The sequence below is a fragment of the Cricetulus griseus genome, chromosome 8 (genome assembly GCF_003668045.3).
Source record: "Cricetulus griseus strain 17A/GY chromosome 8, alternate assembly CriGri-PICRH-1.0, whole genome shotgun sequence".
NCBI classification, from domain to species: domain Eukaryota; kingdom Metazoa; phylum Chordata; class Mammalia; order Rodentia; family Cricetidae; genus Cricetulus; species Cricetulus griseus.
This window is the reverse complement of record NC_048601.1, coordinates 83,810,094-83,827,632: the sequence shown is the minus strand read 5'-3', so window position 1 is coordinate 83,827,632 and position 17,539 is coordinate 83,810,094. Positions and strand designations below refer to the sequence as shown.

General features: G+C 39.1%; 1 protein-coding gene across 8 annotated transcripts in view; it reads right to left on the bottom strand.

The window, feature by feature from the left end:
* Herc6 (HECT and RLD domain containing E3 ubiquitin protein ligase family member 6) overlaps positions 1-17,539 on the bottom strand; it is a 61,545-nt gene that overhangs the window by 3,377 nt on the left and 40,629 nt on the right. For 7 of the 8 annotated variants that reach the window (XM_035448543.1, XM_035448547.1, XM_035448548.1 and 4 more), the window contains exons 14-20: positions 10,528-10,632; positions 9,579-9,683; positions 8,630-8,761; positions 6,231-6,374; positions 3,791-3,957; positions 2,200-2,263; positions 1,336-1,406 (exon numbers count right to left, since the gene is read on the bottom strand). In XM_035448543.1, coding sequence (XP_035304434.1) covers positions 1,336-1,406; positions 2,200-2,263; positions 3,791-3,957; positions 6,231-6,374; positions 8,630-8,761; positions 9,579-9,683; positions 10,528-10,632 — 788 coding nt within the window. Of the gene's footprint in view, positions 1-1,005; positions 1,222-1,335; positions 1,407-2,199; positions 2,264-3,790; positions 3,958-6,230; positions 6,375-8,629; positions 8,762-9,578; positions 9,684-10,527; positions 10,633-17,539 lie in introns of those variants that run through there. The other variant, XM_035448549.1, reaches the window with a different exon arrangement.

Below are 17,539 nucleotides of genomic sequence, written 5' to 3'. Positions count from 1 at the left end.
TGCTCTTTGGCATGGCATGCTTCCTCTTTACCTGGAAACTTCTACCCAGTCATCAGGTTTTTATACATAAAGTGATGCCCGGAGGGCTGGTGCCTTTGTTCCTCCCCCATCTCTCTTCTAGCAGAACTAATTTGTGGAAATAATTTCTGAAAGATCTACCACACTTTCCACAGTATGATAGATTTCCTGGTGGCAAGTGACATAGTGTGGATGTGGTTTGACTCTGTCCTGCAAGGATTTATGTTTCATTTATTTCATTTATTTGTTTATTTCATTATTATGTTATTTCATTATTATATTTCATTTATTTCTCCAATTGTTGGCTATTAAGATAGGAACTTGATCTGACTGTACTGTTTATGGTGGGGCTTTTGGAGAGTGGTTTGAGTTACACAAAGTCACCACATAAACCCCAGAATTCAACTCTGGTAGCCTCATAAGGCTCTAGAGAAAGACCAAAAGACACACATGTCCGTGCTCCTTATGTCCTGTCAGGTGCTGCCCTCTCAAATTCAAGATGCCACCAGCGAGGAGGCCACTGACAGACGTGGTCCTTGAATTTCCAGAACTGTGAGATAAATAGAACTCTGTAATGTTACCCAGGGTTCGATATTTCATTATAGTAATGAAAAGTAGGCTAAGTAGGATTGCTACTAGAAACATGGACACATACACACCCCTTCCACCCCTTTAAACTGCCCTTGTAAACTAACCCGTTTAAACCACCTCCTTCTGTCCTTCCCATAACCGGTCAGACGCTGCTAAACATTTGACAACCAGTTTTCCAAAAGGAAGGTGAAGGAGGGTGAAATGTAAGGAAACAGAGGAAGAGAAATACAGAGAGAGGGTGTGGGGGGAGGGGAACAGAAAAGACAGGGAGGAAGACCTCATTTGTAACATCTGCCAATTTTTCTAAATATTCCTGCCATGGCCGACTTCAAGTTACTAAAGTTTAAATAATAACCTTTGAATATTGATGAAAAATTTACAGTCAGATCCCACAAGTTGGTACTAGTTGGTTTATTTGATACGTTACATGGTGGTCTGTCTATTCGGGTGTGAGCTTTCTACGCATTCTGATAAGTTACACATTTTGTCTTTTTCTCAGCTTTCTCGCTAGTATCTGGAAGACAGTTTAGCATAGAATAGGGACTAAAACTATCTTAGGTGACAGAAAGATTTCTTCTCTATTCATTTCTTCTCTTCTACTTATTTAGCATTCTAAAAGACAAGGAATTAAAATGAACATCTGAGACGCTCAAATATATTTTAAATTGTATTATTACAAACATTTTATGCCTACTCAAAATAGGTATTTTTGGTCTCAAATCTTACTTGTTGGTTTCGTTCACAGGTACAGAGATCCCATTTGGAATCAAGTTAACATCTTTTTTATCCCAGTGTATCTGTAATCAAAATGCAATTGACTGATAAACATGAACATAAGTCTGTGATTATTGTCAGTACATTTTCCCTATAAAATTTAAAATGACCTGAGATAGAAAATAATTTTCTAGTTCAGTCCTTTGTTTGTTGTGACAGTGTCTATTTATGTAGCCCAAGCTGGCCTCAAACTTGTTGTTGTCTTGCCCATACCTCCTTCTCCGACTCACTACCACACTCAACACACACACACACACACACACACACACACACACACACACACACACATTGAATTTTTTGAGATTTTTGAGAAAGAGTCTTTCTCTATGTACTCCTGGCTGACCTGGAACTTGCTATATAGACCAGGGTGGCCTTGAACACACAGAGATCCCTTGCCTCTGCCTCTCGGCTGCTGGGATTAAAGGCAGGAGTTATCATGCCCTGCCATATAAAAAGTTTAAACCCTCCTTAATACATGTTGATGTTTATACTTCAAGCATAAATAACCCTGTTTAGTTGAGGATATTGTTTGCATTAAATGAATGTTTACTATATCTGTATTTATGAGTCTATAGGTATAAGATATACAAATGAAGACCAGGTTGGAGAAAAATTTCACAGAAATAAATTATCTTTAAAAATGTGGATATTCCATATTAAAGGTTCTGCAATAAACTTGTTTTTAGAATAAAAGACAATGGCTAAGGGCATATCTTGGTGGTATAATACTTTCTTGGTATGGGTTCACTCTCTAGCAACTCCCCACCAGGAAAACAGATTAAAGTTAACTTATATCTAGTTTTTTCTGTTACTCACGGAAAAATGTATGTGAAGTTCTTCAACGTCACCAGCCTCACAGTTTAGAACTTCTTGCAAACTCCTATTGAAAATTTTAATTTAAAATTACACATTTTATATTATAAAATTTCAAAGTAATGATCATTCAATGGGGAAGAAATAAGTAATATAGCCATGCACAAAATTCAGTGTAAATTTCCTCTCCTACTCTTTATTTACACTCATCTTCCTAGAATTATCTCAATTTAAAATTTGATATGTAAATCTACGTTGTTAACACTGCTGCATATTGTGTAAATGATTACAGAGGAGCCCTTACCTCTAGAGTGAGGAGGCTTTATTTTGCAAAGTCTGGAGATGTCTTTGTTGCCAGTTAAGTGTTGCCATGTGGTGGCCCCGGACTCTATTAAACACATCACAATGCCCAGAGCCACCTCCCGCAAAGAGAATTCAAGGAACCACATGCCTGAGGTTGGATGCTCTTGTCTAAGAGGGAGGAGGTCCAGGCTTGGATCCCCACCCAACACATTCAAAGCAGAAAAGCTCAAAATGTCAAAATTCCCAATGTTGAGAAACTCTGCTTTAAGAAAAATGTACCTATAATAGTCCATGAAAAAGAATCACCTTCCCCAATTTTTTGTCAGCACTTTAAGAAACACTTGTTGGCAGGAAAAGGACATTTTATGTACATTCGCTCAGTTATTAGTGAACCTGAGCATGCTTTCATTTTTGATATGATATATGTGTATATATGTATATGTATTTATATATGTGTGTGTATACACATATATGTACTTATGACACTATATCTATAAACCATATGTATATGCACTTATGGCACTAAATCAATTAATAAACCACATATAACACGTAAAGCACTATATTTAGAAACCACATCTACCTATATAAACTTATAGCACTATACCCATCTATAAATCATATCTCTGTATATACACATATACTAATAGCCTTTTATTCATTTGTAAACCACATCTATTTATATAATACACTTATCTCACTACATTTATAAATCATATCTCCATATATATGCATACTTATAGTACTGAATCTATTTATAAACCACTTCTATGAATATGGACTTATGGCACTGCACCTATTCATAAAACATACCTATCTATACATATGTTCACTTATAGCACTTTATTTATAAACTACATGTATATATGTATATGAACTTACATAGCACTGTATCTATTTATAAACCACATACGTCTGCATTTGTACACTAATTTATTTATAAAGCATCTCTATATATGCATGTGCACTTTCAGCACTGTATGTATTTATAGACTAAAAAGGATGACCAATGCTCATCCTGAGAACTCCCCTAGGTACTTTCCACCTTGGTAAAGAGCTCAGGTCCAAGCTCTTTTTTATTGTGTTAGTTAGTTAATGATCAGAGGAACATCTGGCTTTTCTTCATTTTTGAAGGCTTACTCTATTGCAAGTCATGCTAAAGGAAGGCCATCTAATGGGCACATAACATTAAAATTGAAGACTTTGCCTGTGTCTCTTAGCGTGTGACATTATTTATGCTTAAACAGCTGAGCCTTAATACTGTTCTTAACAAGCAAACACATGCACTTACTTCCCCAAGGGAAAACTCAGTTCTTTTAAATCTTCCAGAGATGGCTTCTGTTTCAGAAGTTTTTTATATAAAGCCAGTGGGAAAGGAAGGTTGACAACCTTTACATTGGATAGGGAGAGTCCACACAAGACCCCAAAGAAGAAATAGTCCTTGTTCTCAAACTTAGGCTGGAAAATAAAATGGAAAAAAATACCCAGTCTATTATAAACAATCAGTTATACAAAGGTACCATTAGACAAGTAAAGAACAAATTTTGGCTCCCTTTTCTAATTAGCATCACAAGTTAGACACAAACTGGGTTTCAAAAGAATAAACATGTCAGACTCTTTTTAAAGTTATAATAAAATTTCAATTTCTTCTATAATGGTCTTTCTGTTGTTTATGTTTGTTTGTTTGAGGCATACAGGACGATCTCAAACCTCACTGAATAGCTAAGGGTGACACGGAACTCCTCTTTCCTGAATCTCCCAAATGTGGGATTACAGCCATGTGCCACCCTGTGCAGCTTCTTGCAAAATTTTTAATATAAATTAACAACACAGAACATTAAATGAATGAATTTTTGTTACTGATAGTGTATCTGAAATGTATAAACAAATGCTCAGGTACAATTACAAAGTTTTCGTGTGGAATTTTAAGGTCCTTGCCTTCCAATTTATGGAGAAGAGCAACCCCGAGGAAGGAATGTGGCTCTGTATTGATGCTTCAGCTTAGCAGAACGAAGGCCAGATAAGTGTTTCATGAATGATGTCTTCACTTAACAATGCAGCCCCACATGGATGTTTACCATTGAAAAAGTTCTCATGGGACCCCTTTCTCACTCTCGCATCCTGTCTTACTATGTTACCTCCCAGCCTGCAGAAGACCCTGTCATGATGCTTGTGCCAGGAGTCCTCGTGAGAGCTAATGAATGTCAGTGCCAGCCCTTGGAGTTCTAGAACTCTATTTAACAAAATACTCAGGTGGTTCATTAAAGTGATGACAACAAGAACAGACTAATAGAAGCTGCCTTTATTTTTCTCCTCTGCCTCTTGTAGTCCTGGTTAGAAAAACAAAACAAAAGTTCCTAGGTCCAAACTGCAGCCCAGGGGAACAAGTGTTGCTGGTATGAAATTCTAAGGCTCCTACTCCAGTGATAGTCTTGCTGTTATCAGGTTCTTGAGGGTCAGGAACTTGCAAAATGTTCATCCTCCTCACTCATCATGCTGTATTTACTCCTCAGATGGAATTTGAAATGATTTAAAAGCAGAGTACAGTCTGCAAAGGCCTCTCCTAACATAGTTTTCTATCCCATAATTTGTAACATGTACTCTGGTTCAACACTGCTATTTTTTCAAGCCATATCCATTTTTAAATTAGGGGTATGTGTGTGTCTGTTTTCTATTGAGCACAACTATATGAATATGCTTATAAGTGAGGGATTTGTTGAGTGTGGTGCACTCCTCTAATCCAAGCACTTGGATGATGGAGGCAGAGGAGGATAGTGAGTTCAAGGCTAGCTTGGCATACATAGTAAGACACTATGCAATACAATGTATAAAAAGATAAAAGTGAAAAACATTTCAGTAATGTTGACCAACTCTTTAGAATTAAGTTACCTATAGTATTCTATCAATAGTTCCTACTAATTTGAAACATTCTATACTATAACACTCAAAATTAAGGACACATCCCAAATAACTACTCCTTAGAGATTATGTAAACAATTTTACGATAGCCATACAATAGAATATCACTCCATAGTTTTTTTTTTTTAAAAGGGACTGAACTATGAACACATGCCATGACATGAATGCATCTCGGAATAATTCAATGAAAAAAGACAGATATTAAATTTGACCATATTTAATTTCATTTATATAAAATGATAGGACCAGACTATGGTTCACTCTACAGGGACAAGAAGCAGCTGAGTGGTTTCTTAGGAAAGATGGAGGAAAGGAGTGTGAGAAAGCCTTTCGTGATGGTGTACATGCTTATTATTTTGACTGAGGTGATCATTTCACTGGTGTATATGTATATCATCAAATTGGGCATTTTCCATGTTATCTACTGTATTTTGATGATATCTCATTAATGCTAAAGTTTAATGTGTATAGGAATCACTGAGGGGATTTTATATGTGTTATGAGTTCATATTCTGTAGATCTTGAGTAGGACCAGAGTGATTGTTTTTCCTGGGCTCCCCAGTAACAGTTCAAGCTGTTCTCAAGCTTTGTCCTTTCCACATGAGCTTTGAACACTGGGGTTAGGTACGCAATACTACACCTGGATAAGTCTGGTTTTCTACATGCTGCCAGATCAGGCCATGGCACAGCTCCTGCCCCATGGGGGATGTGGTGCTACTTAAATAGAGAAGGAAGGTTGTAGAGTCCTAATTTTACACTGTCATCTATGGTTTGCATATTGCAGCATTTAATATGAGAAAGACATAACTTACATTGACTGGAAACCACATACAGGAACTCTTTTCAGGATACATGAACATTTCATATTTGGGGGCTGTCATCTCTTCAAATATACAGTGGAAGAACTCTGAAGTCACCCCTCCAGCCTCAAAACAAATTTCTTTAATAAATTCAACCTACAGAAAGAAAATTTATCTCAAAGCTCTTATTTAAAACGCAGCTCTTTGCCCTTTATGGAAAAGTCTTGGGCCTGCCCTCACCATCCTAGAATTCTTTAGAACTGCCACACCCACACATGGCTTTCCCTTCTCACACTCTATATTCCCTCAGTTTGCTGCCAAGCAGTAAGTTCCAGGAGCCCACTGATTCTTAGGTTGTTAAGACAGCGAATGCATGCGTCCTTTAGATTGGCGCACTAGCTCCAGAAGAAGGAGCAATGTCTTAATATAAATTTTGGTACACTTCAAACCCCTGAGCCAGGGCATTTTCCAGTTATTTAACCTTGCTGTCTGTCTTTATATTTTCTTTTAGACTGTGAAACCTTGTCTCTAATGAATAGCTTTTGGGTTTCTCCAGCCTCTACTTCCAGTAAGCAGCTCTCCCAATGAGTGTGGGCTAAGTACCCTTGCAGTAAGCATTGGGGAAACACATACATTAACCAGTTCCTCTTTTTAAACAGTTTTCTCTGCTTCTGGATTTCATGGCCCGGTACTGACTTTATTTTATCCTTTGTGCTCTGACAATTCCTTTCCTACTTCCTTTTCTGGATAATTTTGCTTCTTTCGTTTATTTATCTGATTTCTGGTGCTGGGGATTGAACTGGGCCCTTTCACATGCTAGGCAAGCACTCTACCACTCCCAGGCCTCGTATTTTGAATATGAGCATCCTTAAGCTTCTTTTTCTCCTCTGTCTGAAAGAGCTTTCCTGCTGATCTTTGATCAAACTCTTTGGCCTGCTCAGGACTCACAGTGAGGGCAAGGATTAGGAAGGACTGTCTTGTCATACATGGTCTATTTTGTCTCCGTCTTGAAGTTAACATCTTCCCTTTTAAGGACAGTCATTTTCTATAGAGGGAAGAATGTTCTATGGAGATTCCTCACAAAGTATAAGAAAACTAGATATAAAGGGAGTCTGGTCTCTAAAATAAAATTGTTTCTCTGTTTTCGATTTAAATCACACGTTGAGAAATCACCCTCTATGCTCCAGGATCTGTTTTCTTTGGGAGATTACCACTTATCCTCTCAAGTGGTATCAGGAAAATCTACCCCCTTTGGGGTTCCAGGTTCCAGCTCTTACTCACAGCACCAGTCAATGTCCTATTAAGCATGTAATATGGCAAATGACCTGAAGTGCCACACAGTACATACTCTAGAGGCATCCACAAGGGTTTCAATAAAGAGTGGCTATAATTGAAACCTATACTGTAGAAAGTCTAGACACACAATATGGGAGAAATTGCCTATTACACTTGCTACCTATTGAGTGCATGGACAGTCCCAGTTCTTTATCATTTCTTATTGGATTTTTTTGCATGTGATTTTGCAATTTCTCCCATTAAGAGGAGAAATTAATATTTTTGCAGCCTTTGGCTTGGGTTCATTCATGACTCTTCTTTGGCTTAAACAATATTTAATGATCGCTAGCTTGCATCTTCAGTAGTACTATGAGAAGAACATGCTTGATGGTCCCAAGAGGAGGAAGGACATACAAAGTATAACTCAATGTCCTCAGCTGGTATGGACTAAGCTAGCTATGCTTAGTGCAGCTAATCCCTATCTGACTTTCAGCTATGTAAACAAACTCGAACAAAAGTCCATATGGCTGGGGATGTAGCTCAGTGGTAAAGCACTTGCTTAGCATGTGTGGAAACTGTGGTTTTATTCTTAGCATCATACTAACAAAAACATATTCATAAAATAAGCTACTCAGAAGTTCAGCTGGACTAGAAAATTTGTAAATTTAAGACATTCAGTACTGGTATGATTTACTATAATCATCAATAAGTGAGTTAATCTGCAACTTAATACATAATTAAGCTTTCCATTCCCTTAAGAGAAATGGGGACTTCTGGGAACCTTAAGACCTTAATCACCATGGTTGAGAAAGCAGCTTCTTAATTAATTTTTGATTTTTGATTTGAATTAGAAACAGGATTGTTTTACATGACAATCCCAGTTCCCTTCTCCCTCCCATCCTCGCTTACCACCCCACCAACTAAAACCCTACCTATCCCATATCCTTTCTGCTCCCCCCGGATGGTGAGGCCTTCCATAGGGTGTCATCAGAGTCCGTCGTAGCCTTTGGGATAGGGCCTCGGCCTTGGCTCAGGGAGTATTCCTCTATATGGAATGGGCTCCCAAAGTCGCAGCTTCTTAATTATGAATGTCCCCTCCCACAATTAAAAAAGGCCAGCAAGACAATTTTCTTTACCACTAGTGGTTTCTTAAGGTCAGAGAATTCAGCTTGTCTTAATTGACGCATGGTGTCTTCAACCAGGTGACTTCGTCTGACTTCCAGTGTTAAAAATGTTCTCATCCTTCCTTGAGATGCCATAGCTTCAAACTTTTAGAAAAAGAAAATTTTCAGTTGGTTTTCCTTTGGACCTTGAAGACTATGGGGGATAAAAGTGTGAAGCACACAGTAGGCCTACAGTCCCTGCAGGTGGAAGCTGGAGGATCAAAAATTCAAGATCTGGGCCTGGTGGGCTGGCTTAGAAGGCAAAAGAGCTTGCTGCCAAGCCTCCTAACTGCAATTTCCTCTCTGGAGTGTACACGCTGGAAGGAGAGCACTGACTCAGGCAAGTTGTCCTCTGAACTCCATGTAGAGATGGCAGCATCACACATACAGCATGTAAATGTCAGCATGTTTTAGAAAGAAATTCAAGCACACCTTGATTATATACCAGGTTCAAGTTCAAGGCCAGCCCAGGCTACATGTTTCCCCACCTTTTTATAAAATATAACCCTAGAGTTTGTTTGCTTTTTAGATTTTGCTCTTGCAAAAGATCTCACCATGCAGCCAAACTTCCTTGAACTCACAATACCCCTTGTCAACCTTATGAATGCTGGAATTATAGGCACAAAGCACCAGGTTTGACTTACACTTAATATTTCTAATAAAATATCTTTTGTATCTTGCTGCCAACACTCTATACACTTATAATTTAAGAAAGGTGTTATTGAATCTTTACAAGGTAAGATAATGCAATTATAGGACCAAACAAACTGTGACAACTAGTGTTCATGTGCAAAAATTAGTGACTGGCATCAATACTATTAAAATACTTATTAAAAATGTCTAATATCCTTTAAATGTATAAAAATACTTTATAAAGTAGATAGCCTCAGTTATTTTGTCATGGCAACAAAAACATACATACCTTCAGTTTTGCAGATGAGTCACATTTCATTAATTTAATTTTGAATGGCAAATCAAAGCTAAATAGAAAATCACTGAAAACAACAAGATTGGGCAATTCTGGCACCTAAGAAAAAAAGGAAAGAAAAATAAGCAAACAATTTTGACAATGAAAAAAATTAACATTCATTCCTTTCCTTAATTCCATCTCTTTATTTACTGCCAGGATCTTTGAACCTAGTTTTAAGAATCTAATTACCAAGAAACACCTCCCTTCCTTTTGTCCCACAATCTGTCTGTCTGTCTTTCCTTCTTTATTTTTGAGACAAAGTGTCATAGATCCCATTTTAACCTCAAACTTAGTATATACCAGAGGATGACCTTGCACTGCTTTTTAAAAAACTGCTTTAAATTCAAATTATTTTATTATTTTAAGTGTATGGGTGTTTTACTGTTGCATGTGTGTCTATTACCCCAGATGTGTGTGGTCTCTGCAGCATCCAAAGGTGCCAGTAGAGGGTATCTATCCCCTTGACCTGGAGTTGCAGACAGTTGTGAACCACACTATGGGTGCTAGGAACAGAACCCAGGTCCTCTGGAAGAGCATCCAGTTCTCTTATCCAGTGAGCCGTCCATCCAGCCCTGACCTTGCACTTCTGCCTTGTTTCTCCACTGAAGAGTAGAGACTGCAGGCATGCATTGCTGTACCTGCTTATGCAGTACTGGGGATCATGAACACACTTCCATTCATGCTATGTGCTCCTAACTGAGCAGCAGACCTATCCCTTAGAGGCACATTTATAAGAAAATACATTTGTTTTGTGAGCAAAATGCTTAAGTTTTCAATGGCCATGCAATTTAGCCAATTTAGTGTTGTAATAGGGACATATTTTAATCTAGGGATAGCACAGCAGCTAACACGTACCGCTTTATGCCATGAACATTCTCACAAGGGAATATGTCATACTTACGAAACTGTTATGCCGAAGTAACAGTTTGCATATCTCTGCATCAGGGTTTAACATGTGAGAAAGCTCATGTATGACGAAAGTACTTTCTGGAAGTTGATGGTTAGCCTTAAAGAGAACATAACCTGGAGTTTTACTTTCTATTAATAAATGATGTAATGTGTGAAATCTACATTCAAATGCATTTTTGAATATACATTTGTCAGTCATAGAGTAAGGGTGTTTTAGACAAGTTGAACTGGATGAGATAAACTTCACTCAGTGTATTTCACTGAAATTCAGCACTCAGAAAATTCAATTAAAATTAAAAAATAATCTTGAGGGGCACCTCATTTGATGTCAGAGTAATGATGGTGGTGGTGTGGGTCGTGGTAGGAACACAGTAGTGAGGAGCCCCTTCCAATAAGAAACTTCAGGGATGGGCCTCAAAGTGCTTTAAAAGAGGCTGACGTGACAGAAGAACCTCTTAAAACTATTATCTTCCAAGAGCAAAAAGACATAAGAACTCATGTAGCTTAGACTGGCCTTGAAACTGACAGCAGGTTGTGTGTGTGTGTGTGTGTGTGTGTGTGTGTGTGTGTGTGTGTACATACATCACACACACACACACACACAACACACACACACACACACACATATATATATATATATATATATATATATATATATATATATGAGCTTAAACTTCTGGTGGTTCTACTTCCCTTACTACAAAATGCTGGAATTATAGGATATACCACCATGACCAGATAGGAGATTGGTAGAGGATAGAAAAACAGGTGGGTGTAATTAGGTGAACATCTGATTTTATACAAAGGGAATATAAAAAAAAATCACCAAGAAGAAATGTAGTTTATTAAGAAGTAAAATTAAGCTACAAGGGAAAGGTTAAATTTAAAAAGCACTATCTTTCACAGGGAAGTGGTGACGCACATCTTTAATCCCAGCACTCAGGAGACAGAGGCAGGTGATATCTGAGTTGGAAGCCAGCCTGATCTACAGAGTGAGTCCCAAGACAGCCAGAGCTACACAGAGAAACCCTGTTTCAAACAAACAAACAAAATCAGAAGTAGTGCCTTATATTAACCCCTCTATGTATCAGGAAAGAAGAAAGCAAGAAGCACAATGATATAGACATTGTTTAAATGTCAGGACACATGCCTAAAGTTGCCATGCAACACTGTGCTTTCTTTCTCTGTCACATCAGTGGACTAGGCTTCTATTTATCCCTAAGACTAATGACCATGTTCATTACTTTCAGTTTAATAAACAGCTTTTCTTCTCAGAGCACCCAAGCATAAATCACAGCCAATTATGTAGGGAAGGAAGTTCTCTGTTGAAAGCCCTGACATCTGCTACTCATATATAATCCTTAGACTAGTGATGATGAAACCACCAAAAGCATTGCAATATCTCTGGGCCCACTCAAGGCCTATGGGATAAGGAACATCTGCATTTTAGTCAAGATCCCATGTTAGAGTCTGAGAAGTATTGTCCTAGGTGTAGGGAGCCGTCCCTGCATTCTCCATTACAATGATGGTGCCTGCAGGCACTGAATGTAAGTAGGGAGCCGTCCCTGCACCTAGGCACTTATCTGTTAGTCACATCACCAAGCTTGGCTTACATCTTATATATTGGTTGACATCATTGATTCAGGAGCTCTTTGGCAGAATTGCTGACCACTGTGGTGATCAACAATTCCTCTAACATTCTTATGTCCTCATAGCAAAAGCACAGCCTGATTCTCATTGACTGGTGTGGTACAAGAAGGAGCCTGCAACCTAGGTGTGAGAAAGGAAAACAGAAAACAGCCAGATGTGCTGATCGGTCCCACCTCCAACTCCCCATCTCCTACCCTCATTCCTGTGTGGACATGCAAACTGACCACAACTCTGCTGACGTTTCCCTTCCTCTCCCTCCCTTCTCATTTTAGACATTACTGCTTAGTATTTTGAAACACACAATAAAATATATGTACTCAAACATGGAAGACAAAGAAGCAAAAAAAAAATCCATAAAAGCCTCAACCATGAAAATTTTGGTCTCTGACTTTTTGGATAATAATTTTCTAGAAGTCTATCACATAACAAACTGCTTCTTGGTAAAAGTAGCTGGGGGTCCATTTCTTGGACTAGAAAACTACATTGAGACTATCCATAGCAAAAAGACGATGACCCAGCCATGGCCAGTGACTTCTGAATACTGCTGACTCTGGACACTCTAATGGACAGCATGTGGACGTGGTGTCCTAATGGATTCTTTTGATCCTCCTGTGTAGGATTTAACAAATACTCTTGTAAGGATAGTTAGAAAAATTTATATAGCCCATACACCGAGTCCTTTGCTCTGGGTGTTGTCCTCTATGGGATTTCCTTCAGCCTGCTTTTTAACATTAATTTTTCCTAAGCTATAACATATATTCAACAACTAAAAGTAACCACAAAGCTCAAGGAGTTTTTACACCCACCCCCCTCAACCAAGGACTGCCCAGATGAAGGCATGTACATTGCCAGAACTGTGTGGCCCAGGTTAGCCTTGAACTCAAGGTCTTCCAGAGTGTTCAAAGTACTTTGTGTACTTTTTCTTAGTGAAAGAGGTCTATTATATAGCATTCTATGTTCTAAAAGAAAAAGCTTAAGAATTAATCTGAATTCCCTTCAAGTTTTTCAGTTTTCAATTCTCAGATGTTTATGGCAACCATTTTCATTTTCTACATTACAGTAAGCAATCACTCTGTGTCTATGGGTTCTGTGTTTATGAATTCAACCAATACTAGATCCAAACATATTTTACTGTAATTTTCTACTAGGAATGTAAATTATACATAATAATGTGTTTCATTATGGGATTTTTAAATATATATATTGTACCCTTAGCATATTTGCTCTCCATTGTTCATTGCTGTTCCCCTCCCACTTCCACTGTTTTCCCTCTCCCCTACCCTGCCTGTTGCTGCCTGTAGCACATGGGATGGCTGGCCCTGAGCAGGAGAGCTGTGCCTGCTCCTCACCAGCTGCAGCACTCAGCAGAGTGACCCCTGCACCTCACCTGGGCAGCACAGTAGAGCTTGTCCTGAAGGTGTGGGTGTGGGAGAACCAACCTTGAAGATCTGAAAGCAGGAAAATGACCCCGCCCCTTGCTCTTGCTCATTGCTTCAAGGGATGAACTAGAGAGGACAATGCTGAAGAGTTCACCCTGGTGGTGAAGACAAGGGAGAGATGGTAGGATGACCAACCCTGCAATTATCCGGGCCCAGAACCAGGCTTATTAGTTGGCTCACTCCAACATCCACACCATCTATGATCTACCGGAGCATGGAGCACATGAAGGGGCCAGTCCTTCAGGCCCAAAGCTGCAGGATCTCCATGACACAGAGCAACAGCAGGATATCCAAAAGGAGTGCCAGTGAGGGCCCGGCGTTGATAGTGTAGCAGAAACCAGAGGCCTCAAACCAGACCAGTGGTTCTTTGCAATCAACACTTACAAGTAAAGATACATGAATAAAAGGGTTTATTGTGTGACTCACTGTGTCACACACTACAGCTTCCATGATGAGAGTTTTCCTTTTTTTCTTTAAATTTTATTTTATCTTATTTGGGTGGGGAGGATGCAAAGGCAGAACATGGATGCTAAGGGACAGGCAATAAATAGGATCAAAATACATGATGTGAAAGACACAAATAATAAATAAAAAGAAAGTTAAAAAAACAAAAAGAGTTTAGCTGACTCAGACCTACTTTCTATCAGAGATTCCACAGCCGCTGCATGTGATGCAGACTTAGGGTCCCGGTAGTTCTGCTGCCTGCCTCAGCCCCTCCTCCCAACCCATCTCCATTCCTTGGGAACTTTCCACCAACCGTAGGCCCACTTGTTACCAGGATTACACAGCTACCACATGTTGTAAGAACCTAGGCAAATTAACTATGCCTTCCCCCCTCGTCCATTCTGATCTCTTTAGGTCAGAATGGTTGGCTGCCTCAGCCCATGAACCCAGCCCATCTCTGTTCCTTTGGAAATCAACAATGACCCTACCTCCACCTCCCACCAGGAACTTCATAGCTGTCATATGTATCATGGACCTACACAGGATACCTGCACTCCTCTCTAGCTGAGCTTATCCTATCCAGTCCCCAGGACTTGTCTACATCTCACATCCTGTGCCTACATCCAGTTCTGTGAATCTCCATAGGAATCCGTGAACCTTTGTTTGCCTGTAACTCCTTCCAAATCCCAGGTCTACTCGAAGTCACTCATCATCCTAACAGGCCAAATCTGATCAGTCTTACCTACATTTTCCACACACAAAGACTTGGCCTTATGTGCCAGCCTAGCCTGATCAAACCCCCCCACCCTAAATCCCCTCAACATCACATCCAACCTGCAGGTCTAGGCCTGGTGGCACCTTTCCTCTAGGAGGTGTAACACTTACACTTTCCATACACCAACAGCAAACATACTGAGAAAGAGATCATGCATACACTCCCATTAACAAAAGCTTCAAAAATAAAATAAATCACTAGGAATAAACCTAACCAAGAAAGTAAAAGACCTCTACAATGAAAGCTTTAAATCTCTGAAGAAAGAGACAGTAAAAAAAATTGAAAGACATTCTGTGCTCATTACATTAATACTGTGATGTGACGAATCAGCCCAAAGCAGTTTAGAGACCCAGTGCAACCCCAATTAAATGCTACACACAAATAGAAAAAATTCCTCAAATGCATATGGATCCAGAAAATACCCCCAGATAGCCAAAGCAATCCTGGGCAAAATGAACAATGTCAAGAGGACTACATTCCAGATCTCAAAATATATTGCAGAGCCACAGTAACAAAAAAGAGCCTAACTTAAGCACAAAACTAGACAGGTAAACTAATAGAACACAATAAAAGACCCAAAGGAAAATGCACATAATTGCACCCATGTGATATTTGACAAAGATACCAAAAACTTTCTGGGGAAAAGATGGTATCTTCAAGAAATGGTGCTGGGGAAACTGAATGTCCACACGCAGAAGAATCAACACATATCCACACATGCCACACTGCAGAATATTAACCCTGCATGGATCAAAAACCCAGTTTCAAACCTGAAATACTGAAACAGAGGGAAGAAAATGTTGGCAGTATTCTATAAGATACAGGTATAGGGAAAAAATGTTCTGAATAGAACTTCATTTGCCTTGGAATTAAGACCATCAATTGAGAAGCAGAACTTCATAAAACTGAAAAAAACTTTTTCAGTTAAGGAAGTCAGTAAAGTCAAGAGGAAACCCACGGAGTGGCAAAGACTGTTGGCCAGCTATACCTGTGGCAGAGTATTAATAACTAGAATATATAAAGATCTTTAAAACAAAGAGTTGAGAAAACAAATGATGAGCCATGGGTCTGAACAGAGAGTTCTTAAAAGAATAAATAACATGGCTAAGAAATACATCAAAAATGTTCATAATCCTTAAGAATTATGGAAATGCAATCAAAAGAATTTTGAGATTTCAACTTATCCTAACCACATGGCTGAGATTAACAAAGCAAGTAACAAAACAAATACTGGAGAGATGTTTGGAGAGGGGAACACTCATCACTGTTGGTGAAATTGCAAGTTGGTGCAACCACTCTTGAAATCAGTGGAGAGAAAAAAGCCAATATAAATCTACCATATAACCCAGGATACTACTCTTTAGTATATGCCAGTGCTTCTCAGCCTTTTTAATGCCGTGGCCCTTTAATACAGTTCCCCATGTTGTGATTACCCCAACCATAAAATTATTTTTGTTGCTACTTCATAACTGCAATTTTGCTGCAGTTATGAATTGTAATGTAAATATCTGTATTTTTCTGATGGTCTTAGGTGACCCCTGTGAAAGTTTTGTTTGACTCCTGAAGAGGTTGTGACACACAGGTTGAGAACCACTGTTATATACCCAAAGGACAGGACATCTGTCTTAGTTCCTTTGATATTGCTGTGCCAAAATATCATGACCAAGATAACTTCTATAAGAACTGTAATTCTTATAAAAACTATAAGAATTGCGTTAGACGGTGGGAGCCACGATGGTGGAGCCAAGACATGGCAACCAGAATAGCTAAGAACTCACATCTTGATTACAAGTACAAAGCAGAAAGAGCTAATTCAAAATAGCATACATTTTGGAAGCCTTCATGTGGTGACATACTTCTCCAGCAAGGCCACATCTCATAATCCTCCCCAAGCAGCCACCAACTGGAGGCCAAGTATTTAAGCATATAAGCCTTAGGAGGCATTCTCATTCAAAATATCGTAATATCCTATTCCACCGATACTTCCCTGGCCATTTTCATTGCCCCTACTTACAATAGCTAGGAAATGGAAATGATCCAAATGTCCTTCATTTGATGAATGAACAATGAAATGTGGTACATATACACTATGTAATATTATTCAGCTCTAAAGAAAAATGAAGCAATGAAATTTCAGGTAAACAGAGATAGAGAATATTATTCTGACTGAAGTAATTCAGACACAGAAAAACAATGTTACATGTTCTACCCATTCATAGATTCTAGCTCCAAATCTTCATGTGTGAGCATACAACATAGAGAAACCACAGAAACCAGGATAGTAAAAAGGGACTATTGGGATTGTACTGGCTGGTTTTGTTTGTCAAATTGACACAAGCTGTAGTCATCAAGAGGAAGGAGGCCCAGTTTAGGAAATGCCTCTATGAGATCCAGCTATAAGGCATTTTCTCAATTAGTGTTCAATGTGGGAGGACCAGCCCATTGTGGGTGCTGCCATCTCTGGGCTGGTGGTCCTGGGTTCTATAAGAAAGCAGGCTGAGCAAACCAAGGAAAGCAAGACAGTAAGCAGCTCCCCTCCATGGCCTCTCCATTAGCTTCTGCCTCCAGGGTGCAGCCCTGCTTGAGATCTTATCTTGACTTCCTCCAATGATGGACTATGATCCGGAAGTGTAAGCCAAATAAACCCTTTCCTCTCCAACTTGCTTTTTGGTGATGGTGTTTCATTGCAGCGATGG